This window comes from Nuphar pumila, chromosome 8 (genome assembly GCF_984573655.1).
Source record: "Nuphar pumila chromosome 8, dmNupPumi1.hap1.1, whole genome shotgun sequence".
Taxonomy (NCBI): domain Eukaryota; kingdom Viridiplantae; phylum Streptophyta; class Magnoliopsida; order Nymphaeales; family Nymphaeaceae; genus Nuphar; species Nuphar pumila.
The window spans coordinates 127,821,233-127,841,555 of record NC_143256.1 but is presented as its reverse complement, the minus strand read 5'-3'; the positions used below and the strand labels follow the sequence as shown (position 1 = coordinate 127,841,555).

At 37.8% G+C, this 20,323-nt stretch overlaps 1 protein-coding gene across 5 annotated transcripts; it reads right to left on the bottom strand.

Annotated features, from left to right (window-relative positions):
- Window positions 1-3,422: 3,422 nt before the first annotated feature.
- LOC149830730 (sucrose-phosphatase 1-like) lies at window positions 3,423-15,984 on the bottom strand. Of its 5 annotated transcripts, none has more exons than XM_090016746.1 (10): window positions 15,897-15,984; window positions 15,709-15,749; window positions 14,531-14,616; window positions 14,123-14,422; window positions 13,838-13,939; window positions 12,879-13,073; window positions 12,365-12,655; window positions 11,985-12,171; window positions 3,919-3,965; window positions 3,423-3,826 (listed from the first exon to the last, which is right to left on the bottom strand). In XM_090016746.1, the coding sequence occupies exons 3-10, from the start codon at window positions 14,588-14,590 to the stop codon at window positions 3,734-3,736; spliced, it is 1,275 nt and encodes a 424-aa protein (XP_089872872.1). In that variant the 5' UTR covers window positions 14,591-14,616; window positions 15,709-15,749; window positions 15,897-15,984; the 3' UTR covers window positions 3,423-3,733. The 5 variants fall into 5 exon arrangements, with proteins under 5 accessions (XP_089872872.1, XP_089872873.1, XP_089872871.1 ...); XM_090016747.1 differs by having other exon boundaries at window positions 14,531-14,611; XM_090016745.1 differs by lacking the exon at window positions 15,709-15,749 and having other exon boundaries at window positions 15,750-15,953.
- Between the last annotated feature and the right edge of the window lie 4,339 nt (window positions 15,985-20,323).

Below are 20,323 nucleotides of genomic sequence, written 5' to 3'. Positions count from 1 at the left end.
CAATCTAGTACATTTCAACCCCTTAGACATTCCACTCAGAAATGCTGTCAACATGCTCATCTCAATGATTACCAGTGTTATGTCACAGCCTCCCTATGCTTGTTGAACACCCAAAGTGTCGCCCCAAAAGGTACAAGGTACCCCCCTCACTCATTACCTTACCTATGCAAATTTTTTCACCACTCAACATGCCTTCCTTGTAGCTATTGTTCAAAACCCAGAACCACAGTCCTTTGTCCAGGCTATGAAATTTGCTCATTGGTAGGAGGCTATGGTGGCCAAAATTCAAGCTCTGGAAGACAATCACACTTGGACGGTTACTCATCTTCCTCCAGGCAAACAACCCATTGGTTATAAGTGGTTTTACAAAGTCAAATATAGATCAGATGACTCGATCGAGCGTTATAAGGCCTGACATGTCATAAAGGGATATACTCAAATTGAGGGACTTGACTACCATGAGACCTTTGCTTCCATGGCCAAACTCATCATTATTCGTTGTCTAGTGGTTGTGGTTGCCATTAAAAACTAGGTGCTTCACCAGTTTGATGTTAATAATGACTTTTTATATGGTGACCTTGATGAAGATATTTATATGTCTTTGCCCCTGGAGTTTGATTGAGAGGGGGAGCAGCGTGTTTATCAGCTCAACAAATCCATCTATGGACTCAAGCAATCATCTCGCAACTGGTTTGCAAAAAAGTTCAACTTTTTAAAAGAATTGGTTTTACACAATCCAATTTCCCTTTGGAGCATCATTTGAAACTCAATTCGAGAGAAGGAGAGTTGTTGAAGGATCCAACTCATTACCAACACCTAGTGGGGAGATTAATATATTTTACTATAACACGACCACATATAGTATATTGTATTCACATACTAAGTCTGTTTATGCACGAACCAAGAAGGCCCCATCTTGACGCTGCTCTATATCTCTTGCGTTATCTCAAAACCATGCCTGGACAAGGTATTTTGTTATCATCAAGTAGCCAATTACAATTATCAGGGTATTGTGATTCAGATTGGGCATCATGTTCAGAGACCCAAAAATCCACGTCAAGATATTATACTATGTTGAGAACAAGTCTCATATCTTGAAAGACTAAGAAGCAGACGATGGTGCTAAGGTCATCGGCTGAAGCAAAATATAGATCAATGGCTCTTGCCAGTTGTGAGTTAACTTGGTTGAAATACTTGTTAACGGACTTGGGTATTAAGCACCACCAACACATGCTGATGTTTTGTGACAATCAAACAGTTCTTCATATTGCTGCAAATCTAGTCTTTCATAAATGTACTAAACATATAAAAATTGACTGCCACGTGATAAGAGAAAAAACTCAGAACAGCATGATCAAAACACAGTTTCTCCCTACTTCAATGCAATGTGCAGATATGTTCATCAAGTCATTGGGTCATGAGCAATTCATACAAATCAAAATCTGGTTGGGTGTTGTCGATCCCCACGCTCCAACTTGAGGGAGAGCATGTTGGAATGAAATTGATAAGGATATCGGCATTTGGCAATTACCTTATCGGTTTTGGTAAGGTTCTCTGCATTTGGTAGTTACCTTATCGTTTTATCTCATTTGGTTGTAAAGATAAGTTTACCTTTTAGATGTATATAAAATTTCTTTCTTTTATTCAATCCCAAAATCGTGGGATCTTTTGTATATATATATCCCCGTGTAACAGTTAAATGAATGTAGAAGAAAATAGAGTTTCCTCTTTCTCCATTGTCGCTGTCTCTGCAATTATCGTTCTTCCCATTCGATTATCATTTTAACATAAGCTCTCTTTATTGGCTCTTTAGACCACATGCTCTGGATATGAATATTCTTCTCTTTCATGAAACTACTCCATAAAGAAGGCTCAGTGAGGATTGTGGTGCCCAAGAAAGGTATATTTGCCTTGTTAATATCTCCGAAATGCAGTAGACCTACTATCCGTTCTGCACAATAAGTCCCACCGAATGAGATGAAGATGATGATGTTGTGTGTCATTGCCATCCCATAAGAATTTACAAAATGTCATCTCCAACTCATATAAAACGGGTGTAGGGATTTTAAAGGCCAGGAGCTATAATCAAGTGACAAGCTCGACAGAACATGTCCAATTAGGCATATCCGACCAGCATAAAACGAGAAATAAGACTTCCAACCCGCCAGTTTTTTGTCAACCTTGACAAGAATATCTTGGCAAAAGTCTCGTGTAGTTTGTCCATAAAATAAAGGGAGAGCAAGATATTAAAGAGGCAAAGAACTGAAGCTCCAGCCCAGAATTCTGTGACACATGAATAAGATTAATCTGAGATTTAGAGAGGTTAACCTACATACCAACCATCTTCTCAAATTCCATGAAAATATCACAGAGCATCAAAATGGATTTTTCATGAGCTTTGCACAAAAACAAGGCATCGTTAGCAAAAAGTAAGGATGAAATTTCAACAGAGCAATGAGAGAATTTTGAAACAAGTATTTATGTCTCCCTTTGCAGAAGCTGCAAGAATTCTACGATACTATTACAAAAAGATAGCCCTATCTCAGACCACGTGATAATAACAAAGTAAAAACGGAAAAGCAAAAAAAAAAAAGCTAAATGATTAAAGGGTCTAATCCACCTCCGGATATCAATAGCTTAATATTAACATTGAGATGGAGAATGCAGGCAAATAGAATACTCCAAAAAAAAATACTCACACCATCTTCGAGGCATTTCTTCAAACAGCAGTTGCAAAAGTTAAATATCATAGCCGTCCTCTAGATGGTTTGAAACAAAGGCATGAAAGATCGTTTGTTTTTGTTTTTGTTTTTGTTTTTGCTAAAGACTCGAAACAAAGAAAAACGAAAATGAAGGGGTGTAATCCATAAAGTAAAAACAAAGAGCGGTGAAGGGTCTAACACATCACCAGACTGGTAAGAACAAAACATTGCAAAGGCAAACACAATTTTTCTTCTAATTGCAAACTTGGTTAATCTCAGATTCTCAGCTCAGCCTTGAAAGGTCGGATAGAGTTGAGCCAGTGCAGCCTCAACCGCAACGTATAAGATTTTACCAAGAGACGGTGCAGCATCGTTAAAGCCTCTTGATTGAGGATGATAGAAACGGATTCAAGGCTATAAGAAGCCTCATCAGCATGACTTCGACCAAGACTAGACTGACTTGGGCCCGAATCAACTACGAATCATTATCTTTCAGACTTGCAATAGTGCTTAGGATATCTGAACTTTGACTCAACTTGGACCTAGTTGCGACTCAGGGACCTCATTTCATATCCAAGTAACCTACTTTGTAGAGAAAAATAGGATGCTAACTTCAGCATGAGTGCATGCCCGGTTGAATACCTTTTATTACAAGGCCATTTAGCAAATAATATTTACAATGACCAACCAATACAGCAGTCCTGTGAGAGATGCATCTAATTGAGAAAGAGAGAGAATTTTCATTTGAAAACCACCACATCCATTGTTTCCGTGGGGTAAAGCAAAGTGCGACTAGCAAGATCATGATGCCTCAAAAAAAAACACACACAAAACCCACTTATTTGTATGGGTGGGCCATTGCTAGCATGCTATTTAAAGTTAAATACAGGGGGATGCACCATGGTCGAGCTTAACACCAGCTAACGTTACATAAATATTAAGTAAAGAAAGATGACCTCCCGTTGGGCCAATATGAATGTTCATCTTTATTAGATTAATAGATGATGAAGCATGAGTTGTCTCTCCACCTTCTAGAATATCCAGCCACTCTGATCCATGTTTCCCATCCCGTCAACCCATGTCTGATGCAAATGAAGCCAGACGAATGGTTCTGATTCCCCGCCCTGTTAACATTCACAAAGTAAACAATCTTAGATGTATATCCTCGTTTGTTGATATGAACCAACCAACTGAATTCAACACCCAGACAGATTACCTTAGACTGTAAAAGAGCAGCTGCAACGCAACATCGCCGCACACCCTCTGGAATTAGAAGCAATTAAGATCAAATGAAGTGATAATAAGAGCTTACAAAAATTTATAAGCAAAAGCATCAGAGGTAAGGGCGTACCAGTAAATATCTAAGCATGCTGAAAACCAAGATCCAACATTTGAATGTGTTGAAATAGAGCAGATACCTAATTTATGGTGCATGGCACCATGACCATACAAATACCTTGTATGTGAAACAAACTGGGAGTGTCACCTCTCATAGAGGCTTAAGCCTCTTCACAAGGCTTAGGCTTCTTTGAGAAAGAGGCGTGAGCCTCTTTCCCTGTAGAAGGGGCCTAAGCCTTGAGGCTTCTCCAAGCTAGAGACGTCAAAGGCGCACGCCCTTAACGCCTCTGGTAATGCCATTACAAACAATGGTAGTAAATCATATTCACATAGACTGTGATAACGCTGGTGCAAGGTTTAGTCTGAAGTGACACATACATTTAAATACAAAAGAAACCAATGTTACAATACTACATAGAAAAATCTGAAGGCATTCTCTAGGCAAAAAGCCTAGAGAAAAGAACAAAACAAACTTAAGGATGAGATCGATAACAGCAAACAATTAAATATTAGGAAACTTGCCAAAGATAGAATTAAATGACATTATTAAAATCATGCACATCAAAAGGCTAAAAAAAAGAAGAAAAGAGGAAAAAACTGAAAGAGGTCCTCCCAAATTGGAAACATTCTTCCCAGATGGAACAAGTGACCAAAAAGACAGAAAAATATGAACACGAAGAATTAAGAGAACTGTTCACATCTCTTGATATACTTTCATCATATGTTGCCATTCTTAAACCTCAATGTATGGATGCGGAAAGCTTCAGAAAGCTCTTCTTAGCTTGGAGGCATATGCCTCATGAGGACGGGACTTTTAAGCCTGAAGACTTTTTGGCTGTCTTGTACCGAAATAATCATCCACACTCACAGGTCCTGCACTCACTCATGCAGAACCTTTCGCAGTTGCAGCATTATTGATATACTTGTGAAGAATCCTTGCAAACAATCAAGTTTTCAAATAACTTGATAATTCAAATACTCAAGACACAAAATAAATGCACAGTGTTTATAAGCTTTACACCACAAAAGAAGTGCAATAAATGCACAGTGTTTATAAGCTTTACACCACAAACTGTGCAATAAATGCAGTGTTTATAAGCTTAAGGAGACAACTCCTTAGCCCTTATTTATAAGCACACTTAAAGAGTCGTTGGGCTATTCCCAATGTCCCAACGGCTCTTATTAGAGACGTTGGGAATCAGCCCAACGTCTATCTTTTTAAACTGTATACGAGAGTCAGTGGCTGACTGTGTACAGAAATATCACATAAAAGAACAAAAATAAAACTAAAAAAAATTACAAAAATAAGAAAAAATAAAAAGGAGGAATTACAATCATATTAAAAAACATGAATATGCGTAAAATGTAGAAATGACTAAAATACCCCTACAGCTAATACATTGTCTTATGAATTACAATTTAACACCCCCCCCCCTCAGACTTAGGGCAAGATGATCGAAAGTTTGCCAAGGAGGAAATTGAACCGCAGAGCACACAAAGCTTTGGCGAAGAAATCTGCCAATTGATATTCTGAAGTTACATATGGAAGATATATAACGCCTTTCAGTTACGCTTCCCGAACATAGTGACAGTCCATCTCAATGTGTTTAGTCCGCTCATGAAAAGTATGATTTTTGGCAATGTATATTGCACTCTTGTTATCACAACATAACTTGGTGGAGTCTTCTATTGAGATCCCCATGTCTTCTAATAGTTGATGAATCCATACAATTTCCATGATAGTAGTCGTCATGGCACGATATTCAGCTTCTATTGAGGATAGAGACACTTTTTGTTGTTTCTTACATTTTCATAAAATCAGCGAATCTCCTAAAAACACACAAAAACCAGTGGTGGAGTGACGGTTGTTTGGGTCACCTCCCCAGTCAAAGTCAGTATAAGCAATTAATTTTAATTCAGAAGAAGATAATAAGAATACTCCCTTGTTTAGTGTGTCATTTATGTATCTCACAATCCGCAATATGGCACTCATGTGAACTGATGTTGGTGCATGTTGAAACTGACTTGCAGTATGAAAGAAATATCTGATCTAGTAATACTCAGATACATCAAAGATCCCACAAGTTGTCTGTAGGGGGTGGGATCGGAGAGAGGAATGCCATCATCAATCTTCATTTTGGCTCCTACTATAGCAGGAGTTTCACAAACCTTATCATCCGTAATACCTAACCCGTCAATAATCTCAGAGGCAAGCATAATTTGAGATAAAAAATACCCTCTACGAGAGTATGCTACTTCAATACCCAAAAAATAAGTTAAAAATCCCAAATCAGACATTTCAAACCTATCCTTAAAAATTGATTTTATGTTTTTTAACCCCTCTAGAATCACTTTCGGTTATAAGCATATCATCCACATATAAGAGCAGAATGACAAACTCTGCATTGGTTTTTCTAACAAATAAAACACTGTTAGTGAAATATGAAGAAAAACCATTTTCTAACATTACGGAGTTAAATCTATCATACCAAGTCTTGGAGCTTGTTTTAAACCATAAAGTGTTTTTCGAAGGCGAAGCACTTTCCCTTTGGGAGTCTCCATTCCTGGTGGAGCATCCATATATATATATATATATATATATATATATATATATATATATATATATATATATATATATATATATATATATATATATCTTCATTCAAATCACCATTAAGAAAGGCGTTTTTAACATCCATTTGATAGATGTTCCATTTGTTGATTGAGGCAACGGTAATGAGACATCGGACAGTGATCATTCGGGCCACAGGGGTAAAAGTTTCTTCATATTCAATCTCGTATTCTTGACTATATCCCTTTGCAACTAATTGAGTCTTATATCTCTCAAGAAATCCATCGCTCTTAGTTTTTACCTTAAATACCCATCTACACCCTATTGCTTTCTTATCCTTAGGAAGATCTTGAAACTCCCAAGTGTTTGCCCTGTTGAGAGTTGAAAGCTCACATTCCATTGCTTTCAGCCATTCATCATTTTTTTTTGCTTCTTCGAAGTTTCTGGGTTCTATATAGGAATGAATGGCGTTAAGGCAGACTCTATGTTTAGGAGTAAACAAATCATATGAAATAAACCTAGAAGGCATCTTTCTACTTCTCTCAGTTTTTCGTAGGTTTTCATCATTTGTTGAATTGGACCCACTAGGTTCACTGAATTTTTCAATTGCACTCCTAAAATTATTTCTATCTCTATGGGTATATGTTATAGGATCTCTGAATGCTCCTTCATTTCTATGTTGAGAGATATGTGGATGGGAAGAGCCATCTTCTTTATCATTGATGTCATTATGAATGAAATAGTCATCACTATCATCATCATGTGCTAACATTTCAAATAAAAAAGAGTAATCCATGTTTTCTTCAAAGGGTTCACTCCTTTCAAAACCATTAACATTTTCCAGAAAACTCACATTTCTGGAAACATATAGCTTGTCATTCTTAATATCATAACAACGAAACCCTTTTTGGGTTTTGGAATATCCAAGAAAAGCGCAAGTAATGGTTTTTGGTGAAAGCTTGTCGTTCTTGTCAATAAGAACGAAGCATTTACAACCGACTATAGTCGGGTTCTTTGGTATACAATTTTTCAAAAGGCGAGATATTGTTCAAGTTTTTAGAAGGTAGCCGATTTATCAAATAGACAGATGTTAAAGTCGCTTCAGCCCAAAAACCTTTTGGGATGTTTTGAAAAGCAAGAAATGTTCGAGTTGTTTCTATTATATGTCTATGCTTTCTTTCGGCTAATCCATTTTGTTGAGGAGTTTTCGGACAAAATCTTTGGTAAAGAATACCATGACTTTCAAGATAATTTTTTAATTCACTTGAAAGGTATTCTCCACCAGAATCAGTTCTAAAAATTTTTAGATTCTCATTAAATTGATTTGTAATCATCATATGATAGGTTTTAAAAATTGAAAAAACTTCATATTTGTGTTTAAGAAAATAAATCCAACAATATCTCGTGTAGTCGTCAATAAAAATGACATAATATGCAAAGCCTCCTTTTGATAGGACGAGTGCCGATCCCCATACATCCGAATGGATAATTTTAAAAGGTCTTGTTGTAAACATAGATCTTTAACAAAAAGGTAAATTTTTTATTTCCCCGAGAATACAGTCGTTACAAGTGAAATCACTTTTACATAGACTTTTAACAAAAGGTAAATGAGAAATTTTTGCAATATTTGGATGTCCAAGTCGTTTGTGCCACACATTAATATCTCTTTGTTGGACACCATTACAAGACAGGTTCTTTGAAATTTGAAGGGAATCGACATAGTATAGATCGTCCTTCCTAGAGCCTTCCCCAATCAATCTCCCGGACCGGCGATCCTGTATCCAGCATTTGTTAGATGAAAACTTTATATCACACCCATGATCCGAGAGTTGAGAAACGAAAAGCAAATTTAAGTTTGAATTGGGTATAAATCTAATTTTTGGAATAAAGAACCCTTATTTTTCAAAATTTCTTATTCCTTTTACTTTAAAAGATATTTCATCCACGGTTAAAACAAAAGATGGAGAGGGATTTTTTGAGTATTTGAAAAAAGAATTAAAACTTGGAGTCATATGAAAAGAAGCACCCAAATCTAAAAGCCAAGAGGTCTAAACGGGAGGAGAAGAGGTTGACATGACGGCTCCAGAAATAGCCCCTTTTAGAAGAGGTTGAAGTGCATCCACGATTTGTTGCAATGAGAGAGCTCCATTTGAAGATAACGAGCACTCTTCCTTTTGAGGTTGAGATGTAGTAGCCATGGCAAGTAACTTTTTCCACTTTGGGCAAATAAGCTTGATATGCCCCGGTTCCTTACAAAAATGGCATAAAAACTTGCTATAATCCTTCTTCCCTTCTTGACCACTTGAGTTTTGATTCTTGAAGTGAAGAGTCTTGTAGGTCCTTAAGTTGCTCCCAAATCTTGAGACGGCATTAACTCCTTCATTTTCTTCATTATTGGAAGGTGTAGCTAGAACACTTGGGTTGTTCTTGCTTATACCCATACGAGTCTCTTCCCTACTTAGTTTAGTAATTACATCTTCAAGAGAGGGGGAAGTGAAGGCGGATAAAAGAGAAGACCGGATTTGTTTGAATTCAAGCCTAAGCCCATTCAAAATATTAAAAAATATATCTTCTTCCAATTGTTTATGACGAAGCTCTATGGCTTCTCCACTCCACTTGGGTTCGAGCATAGCAAGCTCATCCCAAATAGAAGAGAGTTCGGTAATATTTATGGGACAAGTCCCTAGAGGTGTACATCTTCTCAAGGTACTCCCACGCTTGAGAAACCTTCTTAAACTTGATAATATTAGCGTTAATTCTTGTTTCTACGGATGAGAAAATCCATGAGAGGATTTTCAAATTCCTCATCTCCCATTCTTCATGCTTTTTGGTGTAGTCTTCAAGAGCCTTGGCTCTTTTTTCGCCTTCAAGGATTTTTATTTCTCCTTTCTCCATCAAGGTTATCTTTGGCTCCGGTTCGGGAATTGAGTCTTAGACATAGGCTCAAAGCCCTTTCCCTTTAATATGAACCTCCGTATTTTCGGCCCAAACGTGATAATTAGACCTATTGAGTTTGAAGCCGAGAGAAAAATTAGTCTTTTTCACCCATTAAAGAGGAGAGATGATGAAAAAGAATACGTACCATAAAGGATTTTTAGACTTTTCTTGATAGAAGAGTCTTCTAAAATATTGGATGAACAAGAAGATCCATTCCAATCACCAAAAACTCGAAGGCACGCTTTTCGAGGCTCCCGAAAAAGTGAGAATCCACACGATCTTTCTTTCTCCAACCTCGTTCTGATACCATGTGAAGAATCCTTGCAAACAATCAAGTTTTAAATAACTTGATACTTCAAATACTCAAGACAAAATAAGTGCACAGTGTTTATAAGTTTTACACCACAAAAGAAGTGCAATAAATGCACAGTGTTTATAAGTTTTACACCACAAATTGTGCAATAAATGCACAGTGTTTATAAGCTTAAGGAGGACAACTCCTTACTGTAATACTTGCATTCAATGGGCTCACATAGCCCTTATTTATAAGCACACTTAAAGAGTGGTAGGGCTATTCCCACCGTCCCAATGGCTCTTATTAGAGATGTTGAGAATCAGCCCAACGTCTATCTTTTTAAACTGTATACAACAGTCAGTGGCTGACTGTTGTACACTGTTCAAAAACATGAATATGTGTAAAATGTAGAATTGACTAAAATACCCCCACAGCTAATACATTGTCTTATGAATTACAATTTAACGATACTTTCTTCTCTTTTGTGCCAGCTTTTGATCACATGGGAGGCTTGCTGGGACTTGTTTTCATCTTAACCTGTTCCTACAGCATCTTCCTATAGATTTAATTCCTTTTTCTCTTTATGTTCATTGCATTGCATATTCCACTCTGGTTACCACCCTATGTATGTGGCAAAAAAAAAACCATATCCTATGTATCTTGCATCGTTTGCTTCTCATGTTAAGTCCATGCAATAAACAATGGATCATGTCTAGTAATATGTTTCTAACATGTCACTACATAAAATATCAGTGTAGCTTTTGGACATGGATGTATGCACGGGTATCACACAGTGATATGGATGTAGACTTTATAAAAAATGGGAGGTTCTAAAAGAGTGGATGAATCTATTTGGTAGCTCGGCAAATGTCTTGGTAAAGCCAAGCTCCAACAAAAATGAACAGTTTCAGGTAGGTTAGACTTCTCTAGAACAAATGAATGATAACTAGATTTATTCTTTGATATCTAATCACTATGAGTCAGGCAATAGGATTTGATCAATCCTTTCTTCATCATCAATAAAATCACTATGCAATTTCATGTGAAATTTAAATTGAATGCAAAGAAGGCCTCCTTCTGGGGTGGGTCCAGCCATGAGTGAAATGCCACTCTAGAAGAGCTAGAATTCTAACCTTGTACTAAAACCTACAAGCCAAGGGATAGTCTCAGGTAGACAATTTCTATGGGGCATAGGCTTTACAAAATACCATCTCAATTCATCCTATCTCATCAAATTCGAGATGTGAAATCATTACGAAGGATGATGAACTTTATATGGACAGTTCCAATAAGATCTCATTATTGAACAAAAATCCATAGCATAAAGGTAGACATTTACATATTGAATTGTTTATGCTAACCTTATTATAAATCACATCAAGCATGGTCATGTTGATGATGTATAAACATTGAACTAGTTATGCCCACGTTAGTTAAGTTCAATTGATTGAAATTACCAAAAATCCTTAAAAACAATGGCATTTTTTAAACTAAATGCTTTTGTAGGTCAAAAAGCCATTTTTACTTATCAAATTCAAATTTATAAAGTATATCTTGCTACATTTTGAAAAATGTGCTTGATTTTTATTTTCCTATTAAACAAAAGACTCACTATAACACAAAAGTAACATGTATTTTTAAAAATGACATTTATTTAAGAGCATTTTGGTCATTTAAATCAGTCGAATGCAGCTAATGTTAATAAACTAGTTTAATGTTAAAGAGTCTCTCTCTCTCTCTCTCTCCACATATGAATGTGTGTGTCTATACACACACACACACACACACACACAACAAGCTTGCAGCTTGCGAAAATCATCATAATGTTTATAAGCTTTACTTTCACATTCTATTTCTGTAATTGCCAAATAGACAAAACAAAAAAGAAATTGCATGCTATGAACATGTTAGCATAGTAGATGTGGTTTTTCAGGACAATCTTCATTGGAAAGTTAAACTCAATCCTTTTGGAAATTATTTATATCAAAGGTAAGCTGCATGGTTTACAATTCAAGTTTCGTACCTTTGAAATTTCAAATCTAGATGCAACAAGCCTGTCTAAGCCATGAAATTACAGCAAATTGAAAAGCAGCTTCTTACACATAACAAATTGATACTTCTTAAGTCTAGTGGAACTCACCACACAACTCCCACTTATTAAACTTCACAAGCCACGTATCAGAACCAATTTGTGCAGTTGAGACCCTATCAATCCATATTCGGAATTGTTTTCCCTGCTTATGACCATAACACTGCCTCAATGCCTCTACAGCTTCACAGAGAGATTGTTCAGCACCCCAAGGGTGGACAATAATTCCATTTGGATACTGCCGAACAAAAAAAATACAAAATTATGACTAGAAAATGAGAATATTTCAAGAAACCAGAAGAATAGAAACTTCTGTTAAATTGGTAGATGGACAACATTTAATAAATAACCCTATTCCAAGGGCAAGGTCTACTTGAAGTAAAAAACAACAGAAATAAAGTTTAGTATTTCATCAAGCAAACATGACATACAAAAGTATTTTTCATAACTTGCAGATGTTTCTCTGAATTTTCAATGTCAGCATGACACCATCTTTCATACAAGCAATAAAATTTCACCACTGCATGCCCAGGAGTGAAACTTCCTTTCTTGCATTGAGAATAGTCGGTGATATCTCTTGGTGTGGTGGCAGGTCCTAGCCCAAAATGACCAATAGCTTGTATGATTCCTGCTGCGCATCTCTCAGTTGCATGAATTATGTTAGGGTTGTTTTTGGCATTTTCTGAATGCCACTGCAGTAGTTCTTCTTGAGCATTGCTAACCTGCAAATCAACAAATGGAACAAAATTGAAAATTGCATTCGAAGTAGTAACAATTGAAAAAATCATATACCAGGAAATTTTTTACTGATCACCTTAGGGTCAAGTACGGATACTTTAGGAACATGGGAAGCTAATGCTTCAAGTTGGAAACTTCATTGAACTAAAAATATATTTACTTAGTGTATACATTCTTATCAATAGTAACACAGGCAGAAATCTATACCATGACACCATAAACATCTGGGACACTGAACAAATCAGCATCATTTCCAGAATCACCGCATACAAGAGTACTTATGGGAGATTTTCCTTCAGACTTAAACTTTTTGAGCAAATATGCCAAAGCTTGTCCTTTACCAGCCCCTTGGGGTAAGATGTCTAGATCGATGCCACCACTGTAAATGATTTTCACATCCAACTGAAAACGGTGATGAAAAATGAGAGTTAGCAACCAAGACAATAGAGTTACTCAATGACATAACAAACAAGTTCACAATTACATTAAGCATAAAAATAGATAAACAATAAAAATACAAAGAAAGCAGGATTTTAGACATTTCAAAATTTTGAGGAAAAAAAAGATACCAGAGAGAGAGAGAGAGCTAGTGCTCAGTCTTTCTATTCCTAAGATTAGGCCTCTCCTGCTCTAGCTAAGGCATGTGACATTCCTAAACGCCAGTATTAGATATATCATCAGTGTCTTGGATGAAAAACATGGAAAGAGCTGCAGGTTCGTTTAGTTTGGTGGCTATAAACAGTCTAGCAGACTATTTGGAAAACTAGAAATGGGAGAGTTTTTGATGAACAGGTTCCAGATCTTCAGTCATTGCATCACTATTTGCAGAGCATGGTCAAGCTTTATGCATGTACAAATGAGTGGGGCAGGTATTGCTTGGATTGGCCAACCCAGTCTGGGTTTATTGTAAGGACTTGTTCCCCGGGGATTCAAGATGTTTGTTCATAGTTTCATGATGTCTCATTACCATTTGAATATTGTAATAAAATTTTGCTTTACTCTCCAAAAGCAAGTAGACAGAAACCAAACCTGAAGAAATTTAAAGAACAAAATTACAACCCAAAAGATTTTTAATGTCATTTTTTAATTTTCTTATGAAGCAGATAAATTTTGTGCCAGAATACACACACACACACACACACACACTGTCATAGTTAGTATCTTACCCCATGACTCTCTAGCTTGTTTGAAAGAGTGGTAATTGCTTCCTGGGCGTGCTCCTTCTCAACATAGAAACTAACCTTGTGGGGTCGTTGCTCAGTTGATGACTGTGGACATCTCATACAATCACAAAAAGGACTCGGATCAGAACATCCTTACGAAATCGACTCTTATTAAACCTCCACATCTGTTGCTTCTCGCATTAAAATAAATTGGATATGATATGAATGTATTCATGGTTATATCATGTCTCCAATAAGGAAACTGTGGAACAAGAACCAAATACATACCTGAAACTTGAGATATGTAAGCTTGGATGCTTCCTCAATAACTATATTCTTATCCCACTTCTGGTTCAAAACATGTTCCCAACCATCATCTGGCAACATAGCTTCGCCATAAGTTATCTCAGTCCCCACAGACATTATAGTTATATCAGGAGTCAACATTGGCTTCTCCTCCCTCAACTTTTTGTAGAGAGTAGGTGATCTTCCAGTAGAGAAAACCAATAGAGAGTCCTGCCTATAATGTGCTTCCCATAAGGCATCAAACCTAAGCAATGAGAAATTATCTGGATCATGATGATCAACCTGCAAAAAAAAATCATGAAATTGACTATGTTTTAGAAAGCTATAATATCTCATCCAAACTTTATATAACCAACTTGAAATTATGATAAAACATGAGAGAAGGCACACCATTGTATGGTCAAGATCTGAAACTATCATGACACGAGCAGGACCATTCAATCTATCCATCCTCCTAAAGAGAACCACCTTCTATACTGTGCATAGACAAACAATTGCAGTTACTCTTTCAAGATTGTACAACAAAACCAAACAGAGATGCCCCGAATATTGGAAGCATCAATGTGGATATTTCTACCAGTGTTGGAATATCTAAACAATTCAATCAAAAATCAATATGCTTATATATATATATATATATATATATATATATATATATATATATATATATATATATATATAGCTTGGCAATTCATGATAAGTACTATTTAGAATAGTTTCCTTATTATTTTCCAAAAAATAAGAATAAAAATGGAACTAAAAATTTAGCCATACTTCAAAAGAAACCTTAAACATGTCGGGATAACCCACAATATTGAAGCTTAAGAACACCATGGATCCAAAGGCGGTTCAAATGTTTTCCACGTAGACAACATTGAAACAAACCAAACAGTAATGGTTCGTTTCATCAGTAAGGGTCATTCAAACAGTTATTAGGGACGATAAAGCTAGAGATATTTTGACATTATCAGCTAAAGGAAGGCCTAATGCTAGCTAATGAACGGCGATTAAAGATGGCAGTGCAGAGTTTATGGAAGAAAAGGCTTTAGTAGCTCACTGCATACGTTTTATTAATCATCCAGAGATGCCCAGAAGACTGTTCGATGTTACTGAACAAACTCAAGATTTTCTCAAGAATGTGAGGGTGCATCAATGCCACTTGTTTTCTTCAACAAGGCGTTTAGATAGTGACTGGTCAGGTGGAAGGAGAGAGAATTACCCAACTTCCAAAAGCAGAGCAAAATCATAGCATCTAAATAATTCAATGGAAAGACCACAAACATATATTAAACGAAGCAATCAACGTACTACAATATGGAGCGTACAATCAAAAGTACAGTGTTAGTCGGGTTCAAGGATTAAAATTCCACTACCCGGATAAGAAAAACGACGCGAGAAAACCAGAAGAAGAAACACCCACAACGCAAATCACTATGAGCAAATAAAATGCACCGCAGAGATCCAGCGCCCCCGCAGGAGCAAATAAACAATCAGAACTATCAACCACGAAACCCACCAATTAACAGAATAAAACCATAATCATAAATTTCAAGACAGATGAAGCATACTCAAATGAAATCCTCCGGAAGATCGCAAAAGCGAATTTTACCTTCAAATCACAAGAAAAAAAAAACGTCAAATTGTGGTGGGGAGCAAGTGCAAGCAACAAAGAGATAAAAGAAAGAAACAATGGATCAGTATCGAGAGAGAGAGAGAGGGAGAGAGGGTTTTCTATTTAATATGGAGGAGAACGAACAGAGATGGATAATATCCCTTCTACTTTGGTTCAATCACCACCATTTCTCATCGCCTCTTTGGTTTCCGTTATCGAATAAATTTATCTCGAATAAATTTGATGCGCATACCTAGAAATGGGCATTCGTGGCACGGTTTCAGTGGGTTGGATACCTGACCCCGAACCGTCATCCAACTAGAAAATTGGCTGGATCTGGAGCTTGGGATTCTGGGAATGATGCCAACATAGACACGGTGAATCACATAACTAGGGATGTAAACCAATGTTGTTAAAATCGATTCACTAGGTGAAACGGTTTCTCAAAAAAACCAAAAAATCTAATCGAATCTTTTGTAAATCCGGTACATTTAAATATATTATTTAATATGAAAAAGATAGAAGATCCAAGCCCGAATCAAACAGATTTGGGCTGATTCTGCCCATTCGACCCAAAATAGGTCTTTTGTTGAGGGGTCGAATCATCCCCTGTTGCGAATCTGTAGAAGACCCGATTCAAAACCGTTTTAACAACACTGATTCAAACGGTTCAGATTCGGATTAGATGTGGTCGATACCATACTCGACTAGTCAGATGTTTGCTAAAAGAATTCGAATTCAAATGGTGACAAGCTCATACCAGATTCACTTTTTAAAATGCAAACGGATTCAGACATCCATTAAATTCGTCGGATTCAGTAGCAAAAAATCAAAACCAAAACCATATCCGCATCTGCTTATAATTGGATATTGTTTTGGCTTACCAACTGCAATTAAACCAAATAGAATTCGGTCAGATATTGAATAAATTTTGGTTAATTGACATCCTTGAGCAGGACTTATCAATCAAAAAACGTTTGATTAGAGTCCTAACTCAGTCTACATCTAGATTGAAACCGGATTGTGGAGTACATGGAGGTGCCAAGGAGCTTAGCAAAATTAAATTTTAGTTTGATGTTCTTCCCCTACGACCTACTTTATACAGTTGTATCTAGAGTCTGTTTTGCTTTAGTTGAGTCTTGATGTAAAGTGTTGAGTTATTTGTAACTTTCTCTGAGCCACCCATGTGCTTTGGTTAATGTTGAAAAATACCCTAAAGGGTCAACCCGTAGATCTGAATTATAATGCGTCTTCGAGTAAAAATGTGAATGAATGCAAATGTGAAGTGCTTTTTTTTGTTCACCCTCGTTGTGATTGCTTCCGAGTGATTATGATTTCTCTCCCTCTTTATTCTCTCGCTCTCTTACACTCTCAGTTATCAAAGCTTTCGCAGCGACAAGCCAACGATCAGAAGGCTTACGACAGTAAGAAAAGACTATCGCGTCGCACTGACCTATTGAAGAAGTAGGCACGTGACAAGTGGTATCAGAGTCCATTCTTGAGCTAAGGAAGGGACTCAGGAATCAATGTCGAGAGACGCACGACAAGTCGCGATTTGTGAGCAAGACATCATAGCATATCGTTACAACTTGCGGAGCACTAAAGGAAAGGCAGATGTCGAGGCTGAGGAGATGGGTTCACCTCGAGACCATAAGGAGATGGTTGCGATCATCAACAGACTGGTGGCTGATGTTACTTCGCACGAGAAAACAATTTTACGTGCAATTGAGTCGTTCAAAGGACTGGACAATGAGGTAACGAGCCTGTAATAGTAGGTAAACTTGCTGATGGGACATGTTACTTCGTTGACTACGACAATGATCGCCCTACAGACTAAAGTTGATGCGCTTCAGTTAAAGAATCAAACTCTACAGCGGACAGTTACCCTCAATGGCATAAATAACGATAGACTATCAAAGATAGATGTGCCAAGGCTAGCTAAATTTAATGATTCTATGAATAGCAAGGCCATAGAAAACTTTTTGTTCTAGGTAGAAGACTATTTGGATATTCATAATGTATTGGCCGAAGACCTCAGGGTGAAGGTGGCAACAACTCTACTCGATGAAGATTCTATAGTCTGTTGGAGACGAAAGCGTAGCGGCATGGATAGGGGTCACTACGTGATTGATACCTTTGAAGCCTTCAAAATTGAGCTATGAAACTACTTTATGCCAAGGAATGTACAACGACAAGTTTATTGGATGATGGCAGAACTCAAATAAACTAGAGCTTTGATAGACTATATCAGGATATTCTAGAAACTCATGCTAGACGTACCCAATATGCCGAATGAAGATAAACTCAACTGGTTTATTATGCGACTACAGTCTTGGGCACAGTCCGAAGTAGAAAGGAGCAATCCCCAGACTTTAGAAGATGTGTATGTGATGACCGAATGACTAGTAGATACACAGCACAAGCCTTTCACTCCATCGACTAAGGTTGCGAAGAAGCTGAACCACGAAAGTAAGAAGGAGGATCAGCGCGACTATAAAGGTGAGTCATCGACCCAGCACCATTCTGACAAGAAGCAAAATTATAGAAAGCACAATAATAATGGCAACAAAGGAGCGGTTGTGACTTGTTGGTTATGTGGCGAGAGACATATTGCCAAGCAATGTCCAAAATGCCTCGTGAAGGTTGACGAGCAGGCCAATGCAGTACAAGAAGAGAGTAGTGATGTTGAGGTCGTGACAATCAACGCAGTTAGAAGTTGCACAACCGAGAGCATGTCGGTTAGCAAATAGCTCATGTATTTACAAGTCATTGGGAATGAGAAGTCTACTACAACAATGATAGACTCTAGGGCCACGCATAACTTCATCTTGTGGGAAGAGGCAGCGCGGTTGGGCTTGAAGCCTGAGCTAAAGCAGAGGACCATCAAGATAGTGAACTTTGAGGCTAAGCTAATCCTTCGTGAAGCAAGGTATGTGGCTATCCAAATTGGGAGTTGTGCCAACAAAGCCAACTTCTCAATAGTGTCCCTAGACAACTTCAGAATGATTTTGTGTATGGAGTTTCTTTGCAATCAGAATGTGATGATGTTGCTGAAGTTCAATTCGTTGACAATCATGGGTCAAACTCTTCACACACGGTGCAGTGTCTTACTCTTTGTGGTGAGTCTTCAATACTATCCACTATGCAATTAAAAAAAGGTATTAGGCATGAAGATCAGACATTCATAGTCGTTGTATGTACCGAAGAAGGAAAGGTGGAAGCAGTAGTGTCCCCGACCCTTACCCTACTATTGGCTGAGTTTCAAGGAGTGATGCCTCCAAAACTGTCAAAGCGTTTGCCGCCGAGACGTGAGGTTAACCACAAGTTGGAGTTGACCGCTAGAGCAAAGCCCCCTGCCATGGTGTTGTATCGCATGGGGTCGACTAAATTCAAGGAGTTGCGCAGGCAACTGAACGAGATGTTGGAGGCAGGCATTATTTGTCCTTCTAAAGCACCCTTTGGCACCCCACATACTCTAGCTGTGTAGGAGAAGGGAAAGCCATCCTTTGCCTATCAGTTTGTTTGAGATTGACACAAGCATACCGAGCTGACGAAGGTGTTTCTGCACAAAGCGGCCAAGAGGATGTAGAAGTTGGTGGACAAGTACCGTCGTCCTACTGGGTTCTGTGTTGGGGACTAGCTGTTGATGAAACTCTACCCGGATCGCACAAACATTTTTCGTGAACGACACTGTGGACTGATCAGGGAGTACAAGGGACCATTCACCATCACCAAGAAAGTGGAACCTAGCGTACAAGCTAGACCTGCCCCCAAACTTCAAAGTGTACCTGGTGTTCCATGTGTCCAACCTAAAACTGTTTCATACGGATGAAGGGGATTCGAAACGTAGCGTGCCACAACACGCTCCTATCTTGCAGAGGGTTCCGGCAGCACAACGGGCCGAAAAGCATCTCAGCAAGATCCTTTGTCACAAAGTCAATTACTTGAGCGAAGTGAAGAAGTATCTAGTGCAGTGGGATGAGACAATGAAGCCAACGTGGAAACTAGCATTCTGAATGAATGGCCACTATCCAATCGAAGTCAGGGCCTACCACAAAGCAGATGGTGTCGAGGGCGGTGCATGACTTGAAGGAGGGATCCTATTTCTCTACAACCTACTTTGTACAATTGTGTCTAGAGTCTATTTTGCTTTGGTTGAGTCTTTATGTAAAGTATCGAGTACTTGTAACTTTCTTCGAGCCACCCATGTGCTTTGGTTCATATTGAAAAATACCCTAAAGGGTTAGCCCATAGATCTAAGTTGTAATGTGTCTTCGAGCAAAAATGTGAATGAATGCAAATGCGAAGAGCTTTCTTTTGTTCACCCTCATTGTAATTGCTTTCAGAGTGATTGTGATTTCTCTCCCTCTCTATTCTCTCGGCTCTCTTGCACTCTCAGTTATCAAAGCTTCTTCTGCAGTGGAAAACAAGCGATCAAAAGGCTTACGATGGTAAGGAAAGACAGTCGCACCGCACTGGCCTATTGAAGAAATAGGCCCGTGACAGTTGTGACTTGGTTTGTTAGTAAATATTCTTCGTAAATCGACCATGTCCAACACATTTATGGAGTC